Source organism: Anabrus simplex, chromosome 7 (assembly GCF_040414725.1).
Source record: "Anabrus simplex isolate iqAnaSimp1 chromosome 7, ASM4041472v1, whole genome shotgun sequence".
NCBI lineage: Eukaryota > Metazoa > Arthropoda > Insecta > Orthoptera > Tettigoniidae > Anabrus > Anabrus simplex.
Genome location: NC_090271.1, coordinates 228,001,520 through 228,015,494, shown reverse-complemented (window position 1 = coordinate 228,015,494; position 13,975 = coordinate 228,001,520). Strand labels below are relative to the sequence as shown.

General features: G+C 41.1%; 1 protein-coding gene across 1 annotated transcript in view; it reads left to right on the top strand.

Annotated features, from left to right (window-relative positions):
- LOC136877493 (uncharacterized) overlaps positions 1–13,975 on the top strand; it is a 293,695-nt gene that overhangs the window by 174,219 nt on the left and 105,501 nt on the right. The window contains exons 6-8 of the mRNA XM_067151591.2: positions 5,911–6,092; positions 6,190–6,286; positions 6,371–6,554. Coding sequence (XP_067007692.2) covers positions 5,911–6,092; positions 6,190–6,286; positions 6,371–6,554 — 463 coding nt within the window. The remainder of the gene's footprint in view (positions 1–5,910; positions 6,093–6,189; positions 6,287–6,370; positions 6,555–13,975) is intronic.

Here is a 13,975-nt window from a genome sequence, read left to right as displayed (position 1 = left end):
ACACCATAGTGTTGGTGATAATACTCCTCCCTGTGGATGCCCCCTGTCTATATTAGCTCTCACAGAACTTGACGGCCCTGCAGTAAGGCCATAATCCATTTTATGAGCATCCTGCTCACTCCTCTTCTCTCTAGACTAAGTTCTATGGAGCCCAAAGATGTGTAGTTAAAGGCCCCTTCTATATCTAGGAATACCACCATAGCAAGTTGTTGCTGATCCAAGGTGCTCTCCAGCCTAGAAACTAGCTGGTGTAGTGCCGTCTCAACCGACTTCCCTGGTTGGTATGCATGTTGATGAGGATGCAGGGGACAGTCTCTTAATACTTTCTCCTTGATATGTCTATCCACCAGTCTTTCCAAAGTCTTAAGAAGAAAAGACGTTTGACTAATGGGTCTATAATCCTTAGGTCTAGTATATGAAGAACTTCTGGGTTTAGGTATATACACTACCTTCGCCTGACGTCACAAGAAGTACACGTACTCCATAGCGAGACAGGCTGTAAAAATTCTGACCAGGTATGGTATAAGGACCGCGCTCGCTTCCTGGAGAAGTGCTGGGAAGATCCCATCCATTCCTGGGCTTTTATAAGGGGTAAAAGATTCTAATGCCCACTTCACCCTTCTTGGGGTAACAATCTCTGCGGCTTCCTTCCAGCCACTTCTATCGGGTCTGAAGGATCCGCTCGATTCTACTTCACTATTTGTGACTACTGAACCTGGAAAGTGGGCATCAAGCAATAAGCTCAGGGTGTCCCCCTCTGTGGATGTATATTCACCTGAAGGTGACTCCAATGAGCCCAGCCTTGCCCTTCCATCCAAGGTTAGAATTTTATGAAGCCTTGCCGCTTCATGTTGACTCTCGATGGAGTCACAAAACTGTCTCCAAGATTTCTTAGAAGCCTTTTTGACTTCTGACTTGTATTTTCTTTGTGATTCTTTATAAGAATCTAGACTTTCTTGATCCTGAAGTTCCCTGTATTTATTCCAGAGCCTTCGTGTGTTTCTCCTCAGGTGTTCAAGATAACTGTTCCACTTGAAGCTTCCTGTTACTCTTTTTGCCTTAACGACTGGGCAGTTTAATTCATAAGAGGTAACTAGTGTCTGTGTGAGAAAGCTCACACTGAGCTCCAGCTCCGCTTTGTTCTTAATTATATTTGAGGTTCCTCCTTCCAGTCCCCTCCTCACATCCTCCCTAAAAGACGTCCAATTGGTTCGTCTAGGGTTTCTGTAAGATGGGATCTCGGAGGAGCCCTCTATATGAAACACAATGTGTCTATGATCTGACAAGGAAGGCTCCAACGAAACTTTCCAGTCTTTAAATTCCTGTATGATTCCCATGGAACCCAGGGTAAATAAGATCTATGATCCCCTCACTCCTATTATTGATGAAGGTAGGGGTATCACCTATGTTCATGATCTCAAGATCAGTTGTACATAGAAATTCTATGAAATGCTCTCTCCTTCGGTTTGTGTATTCACTTCCCTAAATGCTGTGATGAGCATTGGCATCACAGCCTAGTATGTGGTTAAGTCCTTGTTTCCTACAGTATATCACCTGTCTCTTCAACTCCTCCGGCGGGGGTGGAGATTCAGAGTCTCCTGGGAAATATGCAGAACAGACAACCAGGTCTCTTGGCTGTCCGCCCTCTTCATATCTCACTAAGACTGCTACAAGGTCTCTAGTAATGAAGCCCGGTATAGCCCAAGTGTTATGATCCTTAACTAGTATACATGCTCTAGGCTTCTCCTCTGCCACTCCACTGAATAGAGTGAAGCCTGCACATTTTAGTCCCATGATATGCCCCTGTCTAAGCCAGGGTTCTTGTATCAGGGCGACCAAAAACCTGCCTTTCTGGATACTTCTTGTTACGATGTTTTGTGGATTTGCAGAGGTGAAAGAAGGTGCAGGCCGGAATAGGTCTCAACTACAGAATTAAAGTTAATTTAAAACTTTGACAAAGGTTATATTTTCAACAGACAACAAAGTTTAACAATTTTCATATAGACTTTCAAAACTCAACAAATAACAAGTCAGCAACAAGTCAAAATCAGGTACAAAGAAATTACAAGATTTCGGGGTTATTACAAAATCTGGGCTTCAAGCCCCAAGTATAATTCCTGAGCTCTCAGCTCACAACTACTATTGCTGAAGGGCATAAAACCCCTAAGTACAAGGAGCACTTGCTCCTAATTACAGTGTTAAGAAAAAGAGCAGACCCGCTCTCAATTTTACAAGCCTATCAAAGGCTACAACAAACTTCATTTCTATCTGCCCTTAAAGCACACCAAGAAACAGTGGTATTTGATACCTAACCTACAGGGCCTTTACATGAGGAAAATAAAACATCAGGTTAAGTTACTGGCCCATAATACAAAATAGAATGGAGGCGAAGCTTGCACTCCTAATACACTTTTAAAACCTACTTGGCACTAGGCCGCTTACGCAAGGGCTAATCCCATACTAAGGAGGTGACACGATAAGAAAACTTTATTGCATTACGAAGAGAAGAAAAACGGTTATGAAAACGTAGTCACCTCAAAACAATATGAGTGGGAGCTCGAGAGGGTTAGGCACTCTCTATCCCAATTTATAGTTAAAGAGATGAAATTTTACCAAATGTCTATTTCATTTTAAAGATAGGTTACATGAGAAAAGTTTCGAACCTGCCCCGAGGGTTAAACTGCAGAGCTAGCAAGAAATAAAGTTATTAAACGGCCATTACCTTGTGGATGAACAGCTGCCCGAAGAAAGAGGCGCTTCCCGCTCCCTGCTACATAATCACACACTAAGCAAGATGTCGATGAAGTGGCCCCGAGACAAGAAAATCAGCAGTTTATATACCCTCGTGGAACATTCGAGACCTTTCAAGAATGAGTACACACACCCCCCCCCTCAACTTTATTGGATAGCTTAAAGCAACATATCCATATCGGAGAAGACATACGTTATTGGTCAAAAATTAATTCGAGAAATTCGGGATTGGCTAAATTCAAAACAAGCGGGTAGAAATGATTAATGTTGCCAACCCACAAACCACAGAACAAAATTTAGTAAGGTCAAAAACTTATGAACACAAAACTTCTTCAAGAAGGTTCATTCCTTTGCAACAGAGTGTGTAATCCTAGTTTTTTTCTCTGTAGAGACATCTAGAAGAGAATGTCCACACTTCTTGATACGGAATAAACAAACACAAATCAAAATAGACACAGTTCAGAACACTACAAGATTACCAAATTTACAGTAGTGACATCTTTTAAGAAATAGTAGAATTAGTTCAGTTTTCAAGGTTCCAAACTTCTCCTGTAGAGGAGTTTAAATTGGCGCAATATTTGAATGAGCGGCATGGAGGTGTACCGCCCGGTACACTTCTTATAAGTACCCTAGAGGCCGCTATACAATGTTGTATGTTTGCTTGTATGAAAGTAATCATTCCTTACTTTCATGCAATACTTTACCTTATGCGGTCTCCGGAGCTTGCAGCTCCGTCTCCCGCAATGAATCCTGAGGCTTGGCTGGCCCCGGCACCTGTCCAGGCTTCCGCTCTTCACCCCTGTTAGTCTCAGTGTTGTCTGTAGTGGGGTTAGTCCTGTGCTTGTCGCGTTTGCCCTCCACCAGGGTGAAGGTAGCAACATGCACCCCGCAGAAGATCTTCTTCCCCACCACTTTTTCCACATCTCTGGAGTCCGTGCTAACCACAAGTCGGACACCTCTCTTCTCCTCCTTGCAGTCGTAGACTCTCCAGCTGTTGGGATGTAAGCCATGGTTCTGGCTGCCATTCTTCCCAAAAGGACGTTGTTGTCCTTTGGTTGTCCTGGTATCCAGACCATGACTCTCTTATAGGAAAGGAGTTTATCCATGCCCACAATTGTGAGCCTGGCTCCTTCCCACGGTTGCATGTCTGTAACAAGACTAGAAAGCCATGCTACAGTCTCGTCATTCTTTGCGATAATGATGGCCGCACCTCTCGACAGATAGCATTCCAGGAACTGAGGCTTAATGGGCCCCTGCTCCGGAAGCTCATCTATCAGATTAATGATAGCCTCCTCCACAGACTCCACCTGTTTCTCAGTTAGCTGCTGGTCAGGATATCCTACAGGCACTATTGCCATCCTGATCCCAGTTTTAGCTATCCTGGCATACTCCACCTTGTGTTTTTTGTGGGCCTGCCGATCTTCTTCTGGGGTTGCCCCCGGCAGAAGTCGTTTCCCAACTGGCGCCTTGGTGGGTGGAGTCCTCTGTGCCCTAGAAGCAGAGCCCTTTTCAGGGTCCCGCCTCTTGTGCCCATTGGATCCACCTACAGTCATCGTCGTGGCAGTAGAAGGCCTCTCAGCTCCAGGAGTTAGACCCTCTTTGGCCTACTCCCGGGCCTTTAAAGCCTTCTTATACCTCCTCTTCTCAGTGCTGGAGTGCTGTTTTTTCTTTTTCTTCTGGACTAGTAGATTGCCGACCTCTAGAGTGAGCTCTCTTACTGTCGAGGTCGTACTATCCGAGGGTATCTCCGAAGAGTCCCCATCGGTTATTGTTGAACTGGTGTTTCTCTTGGAGGCCCCAGAGGAGCTCTCTGGTTTTTGGGTGGCTACGGTACTCATGTAGGTCCCACGAGTAGCTAGGGAAATATAATGTCCGCCCAGACAGAGCCCCGCATACCTGGGTAAGGCTACTTACTTTGAGAGGGCGCCAAGTATCTCGAAGGCTCCATTCAAGACACATCTCCCATATTCCATGCACCCTATCAGCAGGGGTCGTGTTACACCTTAGGGGTGGGTGGTGCTTTAGCTTCCTCCTCCGTGTATACCGAATGGTTACGCAATAGGGCTCCATTCGGCATCGTAAGAAAGGAGCTACTAGTCCCCCTCACCACGCAGAGGATCTTCAATTGAAGAGGGTAACCGAGGTTATCCCCCTACAATTGTAGAAGCACACACGAGGGGGTCAACAGTATATAAATAAATAAATAAATAAATAAATAAAATCCTTTCTCCTTCTGGGTTTTTTTTTCCAACACCATGCCCACCATGCACTCTTTGGAAGCCCATATTCTGTCCACCTGTTCAGCTATTCAAGTCACCAGCAACGGTTACTTCCTCACAGACCTCCAACTCACTCAGTTCTTCATCCATCGTATTCTAAAACAGATCCTTCACCTCCTTTGTGACACCAGTTTGTGGTCTGTATGTACTTAAAACCACTAAGTTAGCTACTGTGTATGTACTGTAGAAATATACAGATAGTTCTTTTTTACTGTTACATAAAACACTTCATACTGCAAATGAGATTTCGACAAGATGAACAAAACTTCATGCTTTACAAAATTATTTTACTATCATGAACAGTACTGTATATGAATATATAAAAATATTAGGGTTTTAATATTTCTGCATTGTTTATAAAGGAAGCAAAAATATTATGTTTATGAAATCTTTTCCCTCCAGGACATTACAGCCTACCAAGCCTACCAAGTAATCATTGCTCAGCCTGATTGCCTGCAGATTACAAGATGATTTACATGGTCATACTAATATAATATTTTATTAGCACAAACAAGGAAACTGCTTGATTCTTGTTGAGAATTGCTCGTTTTGTCATGTTCTGGACACCCTGTGTAACAACGGCAGGCATACAGCAGTGTTCTGATGTCTCATTTGATCATCCTACCCAGTTTCATTGCAATCAATACCTTCATTACTCCACATTCCATTTTAAACTGCAGCAACAAATAACTATTTTCTAAGTGCATAAATATTATGTGACAGCAGAATGACTGTTACCATTTTGTATATAATGTCTTAATTGTTCATTCACTCAAGTTTCATTGGAGTCGATCTGGTCCAACGCAAACTGTTCCCGTGTGGGCTTGATAGATAGTTGCAGAATTAGAGTGCCAAATGAATACTTTTTATTTGTTATTAGGTGAAGACCCTATACAAAGACCCTTTCAAGGGAGTTATGTCTCCACCAGCCTTGGCTGACATAAACCAAGACGGGATAGAAGATATTGTGGTTGCAACTTTTAACTCATCAGTGTTAGCATTTGATGGCCATACATTTCAGTTGTTGTGGAATTTTACTTTCCCCAATTCAGAAACTTTTAGGTATGGTATAATATTTTTCTAAAATCTTGGTGAGAGACAGTTGATGCAGTACAGTCAGTAATGAAAAATATGACTCATGGATAAATTTTTATTTTAGTGTGCCAACTCCAGGATACTTCAATAATGATGATATACCTGATTTTCTTGTCAAGTATCAAACTGGTCCTGGTTCTCCAGTCTACTATTATACTCAGGTGTGTAGAACAAGATATTCTGAAATAGTTAAGCAATAATTGATCATCTTTGTTCAATGTGCACCTCTCTTTTCATTCTTGTAGACTGCAGTACTTGATGGTAGAACAGGAAATCTTCTTCTGGACAGTATGTTAATTGACACAGCTGGCTCTCAGATGGCAGGCTTGAGTATTAGCATTGAGGGCTTTGGAAATGACTTGTTCCTCCACTGGCAGGCTGACTGTGTTGGTTTTGAAGGTGCTAAAGATGCCTTTGCTTTCTGGCAAGGTATGTGCTGCATCTCAATATCTATTTATGTATGTAGAAACAAATTCATTGATAGGTACCTGCTAGGATGGTAAGTATATAATTAATTAATTAAGGGAGTTTGAAATTACTTCCACCAGGGTTTCTTTTATGTTGGTACAATCTTCTGTACACACTAGTAAACTTTTAAAATGGGTCCTTCAAACTAAAATCAGTGTGTTTTTACTACCCACTAAATTTATCAAACTATTTACAGTTATTTACAGATTCATTCACTCACTCCTTAGCCGATCACACAGCACTGAAGCGTGTCAAACTCCTGCTCTCAAACAGGCCTCTTAGAGTGCAACACTTTTTTAGGGCTTAGTATTATTTGTGAAAAGTGGGAAACTGTGCTTTTTTTTTTCTTTCATCTAATTGAGCATTTCATACGATAGCTTTGCTTTTAATGGTGACATTCCAGTTGGTTAATATTGTATTCTGACAAGAATACTGATGTCATTGTAATGAGTAATGACCTATGTTTTGTTCTGTTTAATATTTGTCTGTGTCTCTTAGAGCATCACAGGGAAATGCATGAGTGGATTTTAATGAAAGTATTTCAATTTAGAGTAAGGTCGAGTAGAATCTTAGCTGTAAGTTGTCCAAGGAGGGAATGTTTCAGAAGGGGGTCTAAAGCATAAAATTGATGTATCTCTCGTATGGTTGGTTTTACATGAAAATAGCTCATGGCAAATTTTTGTTGCATACCTTTTTTCTGATACATTGAAAAATAAAGGAAATATCAGTGGCAGTCATGTGAAAAGAGCCGATAACCAGCTTTATAGACTTTAAAGAGTTGCTATGGAGATCATTCCAGCAATGTTTTAAAAGGAAGCTTTGTACACCTGTCACTATCTTTGGAATGTTAATCCAATACTTGTCTTTCTTTTATACTGGAAGTAAGAGATCCAATCAAAATCAGCAGTAATGCAACAACAACAACAACAACAACAAAAAGAGAAGAAGAAACTGTAAAGGCCCATAGAGAGCAAGGAAATGAGTACATCACAACAAGCTGCTGATAGAGGAGACATGCCCACTTATGTGCCTCAGAATCTGGGGAACAGTGTGAGCTGTGGACAAAAATGTCATCATTAGAGCTTGGAAGTTAGGCAAAATGCCTTTATTTATGCAGGTGGATATACCGAAGTGTAACTTAGAGAAAAACATATTTCCGTACGTTTGGGGACGGTAGGATTAGTTGTTACTAGAGATGGGAATTTGCCTATTTTATTCCTGTGTTCAGAAACATAGACTTTTGAGATACAAATCTATTTTAGGGTCTTTAAGCTAGATTTTATTGGTTTTATTATGCCTATAATTGCCTATTTCAGGCGTTAGTGCCTGTTAGGAGAATAATTGCCTATTTGATGCCTATTGATCGTATTTTAAAGAAGCTGATTTTCTTCCAATCCATTATATTGATGCTGGTGTGCTCGACAGAATTATCTTCTCGATTCTCAATATCTGTTTACCCAACAATCAAAAACGGGAATTCTCGGAAGTCACCAGAAATAGTGCTTGGAAAATTTCCATCGGGAGAAACAAGGAACAATTTGACCTCGAAGTCTTCAACCCCTCCTACCTCCTAAAACATATGCCAGAACCAATCAGCGTCGAACTATGTTGTGCAACCTATATCTACTACCTCCCTCTCGATGCAAACTACTGTACACGTACATGTCATCTTCAGAACGTGTTGTGATTTATTGTGAAGAAGAAGTGTGTCTGCCGCAATGCAAAAAGAAAAATCATCAAAGTCCTACTGGCTGAAGCAGTGGATCACAGGGGATCCCAATTTCACTACGGATGGAAGGGTAGTCTTCTGCCAAGTTTGCTGTAAGCAGGTAAGTTCGTTTGTTCGTTTTTGGTGATTGAGAACTACGATCACATTTTATTGTAGCATTTATAGGCCTATTAATTTATGTATTGTGGCAAGTTGTTCTGTTGCACTGCTGTATAAATTGTGAAATTTCAATAATCTATATTGCTAAAATGTAAATAATCATTTGATTGCTGGAAGAGGAGTTAGAATGCCGGTGGTCTCTTGTCATAGAGTGTATGAATATTAAAAATTGTAATTTTGAACTTGATTATTTTACTGTGAAAATAGAGATTTACAACTGAAATGCAATTTTTTAAACTCCCTTTAAAAATTGTGAGTAACTTTCACCAGACTTATGTGTAGGCTCTAGTGAACTCTATTACGCTTCTGCTAAGCCTTCGTGAAATAATAGGTTGCAGATCCAATGTGGCGTAGCTAGGACGATGTCACAGAGGCTAGACATACAACATGGCACGGCTCAGGCGGTGTCACAGCGTGTTTTACAAGGCTGCCAAGACTATCTTTACAAGACCAGGGCAGTGAAAAGACTGTTGGTCTAGATTGGTGAGGTCCGGTTAGTAACCGTTGTGCTGAGGGGCAAGCAAGTAGAGTCTGGGGGGCGTAAGCTCCCAGGTTAAAGCCGCAAAACTGCCAACAAGCCTCTAGTATCCCCTAGAGTCTTGCTAAATTGTGACAAAAAGTAAGGTTATGATTGCATTTCACAACAATTTCAAATTATGCGGTTTTCTAATTTTCAATGAGGGTGGCAACATTCTGGGCACATATGATGCAGGATCTATCGCAGACAACAGAAAATAGTCTTCATGACAGCCGACCCTGCTGACCAAAGCCGGCGAAAAGCAACAAATAAAACGTTCACAAATCTGAGATTTATAGTGCCTCCGTTTTAATTCTTCTATGTCCGGCTCCATGGCTAAATGGTTAGCGTCCTGGTCTTTGGTCACAGGGGTCCTGGGTTTGATTCCTGGCAGGGTTGGGAATTGTAACCATCATTGGTTAATTTCTCAGGCACAGGGGCTGGGTGTATGTGTCATCTAAATCATCATTTCATCCTCATCATGATGCACAGGTCGCCTACGGCGTCAAATCGAAAGACCTGCACCTGGTGAGCCGAACATGTTCTCGGACACTCCCGGCACTAAAAGTCGTCGTCATCATCATCTGCAGTTGCCAGCTGTTGGCCGGGTCTGCTTACTAAAAGTCACATGCCATTTAATTTAATTTTAATTCTTCTATATAAGTAAAAATACTGCTATGGCCGGCTTGGTGGGTCCCTGACAAGCATACATGGAGGATCTCGCCTTTACGCTACTCAGGTATTGTTTCACATCATTTTTATTATTTTTTCACTCAGTGAACTTGACACAATACTGCCAAATTATAACTGAAAAATCTTTGAGGACATATTTCCACGTAAATTGCGAATTCCCTTGTTCAAATTTAAAGTTTTGTACTTTTGGAAACATCATCTCTAATAGCATTTTTAAAATGAAACAAATGCAAGATATATATTAAACATTATTGCCAATTAGCCCAACTGGAGAAATCTGACATATAGGGACATTGTAATTTAGGTCAATTTTATTATTTTTCAGATCAAATGTGAAAAAAGTAAACCATATAGATTAACATAGAAATACTGCGATGCATCTGACATAAGTACAGAAAGCTGTATCAACACATCCTTTCTACCAGTCCAGTGTGAACAGTGACCAACAACAATTTTCTTCAGACCTATGCACTGCAATGGTGGGAGCTAATATCCCCCTGCATAAACTGGAGCATCCAACATTCAAAGAGTTTTTAAGAAAATACACGATCAAAGTAATACTACGTCCCTCAACGCTACGGAAGAATTACCTGCAGCCATTGTACTTACGAGGGCTATGCCGAAAGTTTTTAGCAGAGTGTGAGAAAAAAATGTTTATTTGCGAAACAACAATTACAACTTTTCAAAATACTGTCCATTAGCAAGTATACATTTTTCCATTCTCTTAAACCACTTAGAAAACGCTTCAGTACAAGCTTCTTTCGGGATGTCACTTAGTGCACTCTCCTAAGCTGCAATGGCCTCTTCATCTGATGAAAACTGCTGCCCACGTATTTTTTCCTTGGTCTTAGGGAACAGAAAGAAATCGCATGGGGCCAGGTCAGGTGAATAAGGGGGATGAGGTAACACTCGCACTTTTTCCCTTTCCAAAAAATCCATTGTTCTGGCAGCCCTGTGTGCAGATGCATTGTCGTGATGCAGCAGAAGGTGCCCACTCTTGGACTTTGGGTGCTGTGACCTCCAAGTGGCGAGGACTTTGGGAATACAGTCATTCGCATACCATTCAGGATTAACTGTACGACGTGTGTCCAAGGTCACAGAGGTGAGATGCCCCATTTTCGTAAAAAAAAAAAAAAAAAAAAAAAAAGCGCCACCATCTTCTTCCCGGAGCTCCGACTTCATCGAACTTTTGTGGGTGGTTCCTCCTCTGGAAAGCACCACACGGAAGACTGTCTCTTTGTTTCAGGGTCATAATGGTAGACCCATGTTTCATCACCTGTGACGATATTGTAGGTGTCTTGGGGCTGCCCTCCATTGAATTTTTCTAGCATAAAATGACACCAGTCCACTCTCTCCTCCTTTTGGCTTTCTGTCAGGGAATGTGCCACTCAACGGGCACATCTCTTGGTAAGGCCTAAATAATCGTGAACGATGGTCTGCGCTGTTCTTGACCCAATATTTAAGGTCCCTTCAATGTCACAAAATGTAAGATGTGGATCTGCCTTGATCATTTCCCTCCCAGCATCAATGTTTTCTTGAGTCACATCTGTTGCTGGGCGACCAGAACGAGGTTCATCTTCAATTAACTGCCGACTCCTTGAAAACTCGCGAAACAAATTTCCAACTGTGGTTCTAGAAGGGGCAGCCTCACCATAAATGCGCAGCAAAGAAGAATGGCATTCTTCGGCACTTAATTTCTTTTTATAATCATAAAAAATTGTTGCTCGAAAATTGCTGCGCGACAGATCCATCTTGCACCGTATCTGACTCAGCACTGCCTGTGCTTTCTTCCCTCGCTGTGGAGGAACTACACTGTAGGTCACAACACACAATTAGGTACAGTAGCAAAAGACACTATATACAACACTCAATAGCGGAGTACCCTGAAGTCGATTCTGACAAGTACAGATATCAACAACACTGACACGCGCACTGTAACATACTCTCTCTTGAATTCACCGCCTTACTCACTTGAGTCCAATACTCAGACTCCACCTCAGAGCCCAACAGTCACTCCCAGTCCATCACTTGCCTGAGTCCCAAGAACCAAGATCTAAGAACTAAGAACTGAATTCACTTACTGACAGCTCGATATTTATACTACTCGATCAACCATCTAGAATGATCGACTTCTGGAAGAGTTCTTACAATCACTCTAATGGAACACACTCGAAACATCGATCGATCAGCTAGTCGAATGGGTACTCAAACATTTGTTTATATATACCAACACTCATGGAAACCTCTACAACATTCGTAATGTCTCTACATGTATCTGGATAATAAAACCTTACAGTAAGTTTCCAGAACCTTTCATATATACCAAATATAGTACAATAAGTCTAACATACGAACATTATGGAATTTTCTACCGCTTTCGACTATCTAGATTTTGAGGTTAAACAATACGTATTTTAAGTTATACAATTTTATACTATATATTTACAGAGAAACCATATACTAGTCATGTTTAACACTTAATAAAAGATAATTTAGCATACTAATTGAAGGTATTACACCAGTTACGATGTCGTACCTATGACAAAAATAATCCCATTGTACTCAGAATTACGGTTTACGCGCTGCTAAAAACTTTCGGCATAGCCTTCATATCAGTAAGTTTAAAAAGTCATTTTATAGGAGGAAACAAGAAGTTAGCTTCAACCTGTGTTTCAATCTTCTCTATGAATGAGAAGTGGGTACACTACGGTTCAGATTTTGAAGATTTTATTTCACTGCCCTGACAGTTGCCCAGTGCCTGCAAATCATTCAGGCCATGGAAGAAGAGGATGCTGTCTGCATAAGAGGAGCTAAGAAAGCCTTGTCCTGCCCATCCATCCGATTTGGCATTCCTGAAGGCAAACTTCAACAAGCTACCGGGAGCAATCACCGAGTTGGAGAAGAGTGGCATGCCCTTGGTGGAATCATTTAGGATTGTTGAAGTAGTCGGGAGAAGTACTGACCTAATCTCTGGGAAGGTAGCCGCTGCCAGCGAAAAGTTCTATAGGGTCCTGCAGCGGAATCCAGGATAGAAAGCAATGGTAAAAGTAGCCAGGGTCCTACAGTATGAAGTGAGGTAGATGAAACAATGGAACTAAGACCAGATGAAGTGGCTTCAATGAAGTTTTTTTCCAATCACTTCATGTCATGTTGTGAGATCTTTCTCTCAGTACAAAAACATTCTGCTTGACAGGAGAACAAGATTGTTACCGGAAAACACATTGAAAGGTTGCTTGTTGTAAGTTCCTTTTATAGTAATTGAGTGTGTTATTAAATTATAAGTAATTTTTATACCTATTTTGTTGCCTATTTCATATGTTAGTGCCTAACTACATGCCTATTTTGGCTATTTTAAGAGCCTATATTCCTGCCTATTTTAACTGTTTTTAGTGCCTATAATTATCATCTCTCACCAGGCGAGTTGGCCGTGCGGTTAGGGGCATGCAGCTGTGAGCTTGCATCCGGGAGATAGTGGGTTCGAACCCCACTGTCGGCAACCCTGAAGATGGTTTTCTGTGGTTTACCATTTACACACCAGGCAAATGCTGGGGCTGTACCTTAATTAAGGCCACAGCTGCTTCCTTCCCATTCCTAGGCCTTTCCTATCCCATCATCGCCATAAGACCTATCTGTGTCGGTGCGATATAAAGCAAATAGTGAAAAGAAAAAAAAAATCTCATCTCTAGTTATTATTTTGCCTTTCTTTGCCTGTTTTAGCTTCCGTAGCCTATTTGATAGCTTAATGCCTTTTCTTGCCTTTTTAAAGTTGTTGTGGATATTTTCTGCTGTTATGTATGTATTAAAATTAAAGAAAAACTATACACTTCCAATGTACTGTATTAATAATAAAGAAAAACATTCACTTTTGCTTAATAGATAAAAAATAACATTTACATAAATAATATGAGGGTTGCCAGGTCACGTCCTTGCTACGTAAAATGTGCTGGTGGTGATTATTGTTTTGAGAGGAAGAACAACTTGGTAATCATCCTCTGATAACACTAATCAGAAAGAAAATGGAAGAGCTCTGATATTTTGAAAAATGAAGGTGGTTGTTGTTTGTTGTTCAAGTCATCACTCCATAGACTGGTTTGATGCAGATTTCCATGCCACCCTATCCTGTGCTAACCTTTTCTTTTCTATGTAACTATTGCATCCTACATCTGCTTGTCATATTCATATCTTGGTCTACCCCTACCATTCTTACCACCTACACTTTCTTCAAAAACCAACTGAACAAGTCCTGGTTGTCTTAAGATGTGTCCTATCATTCTATCTCTTCTT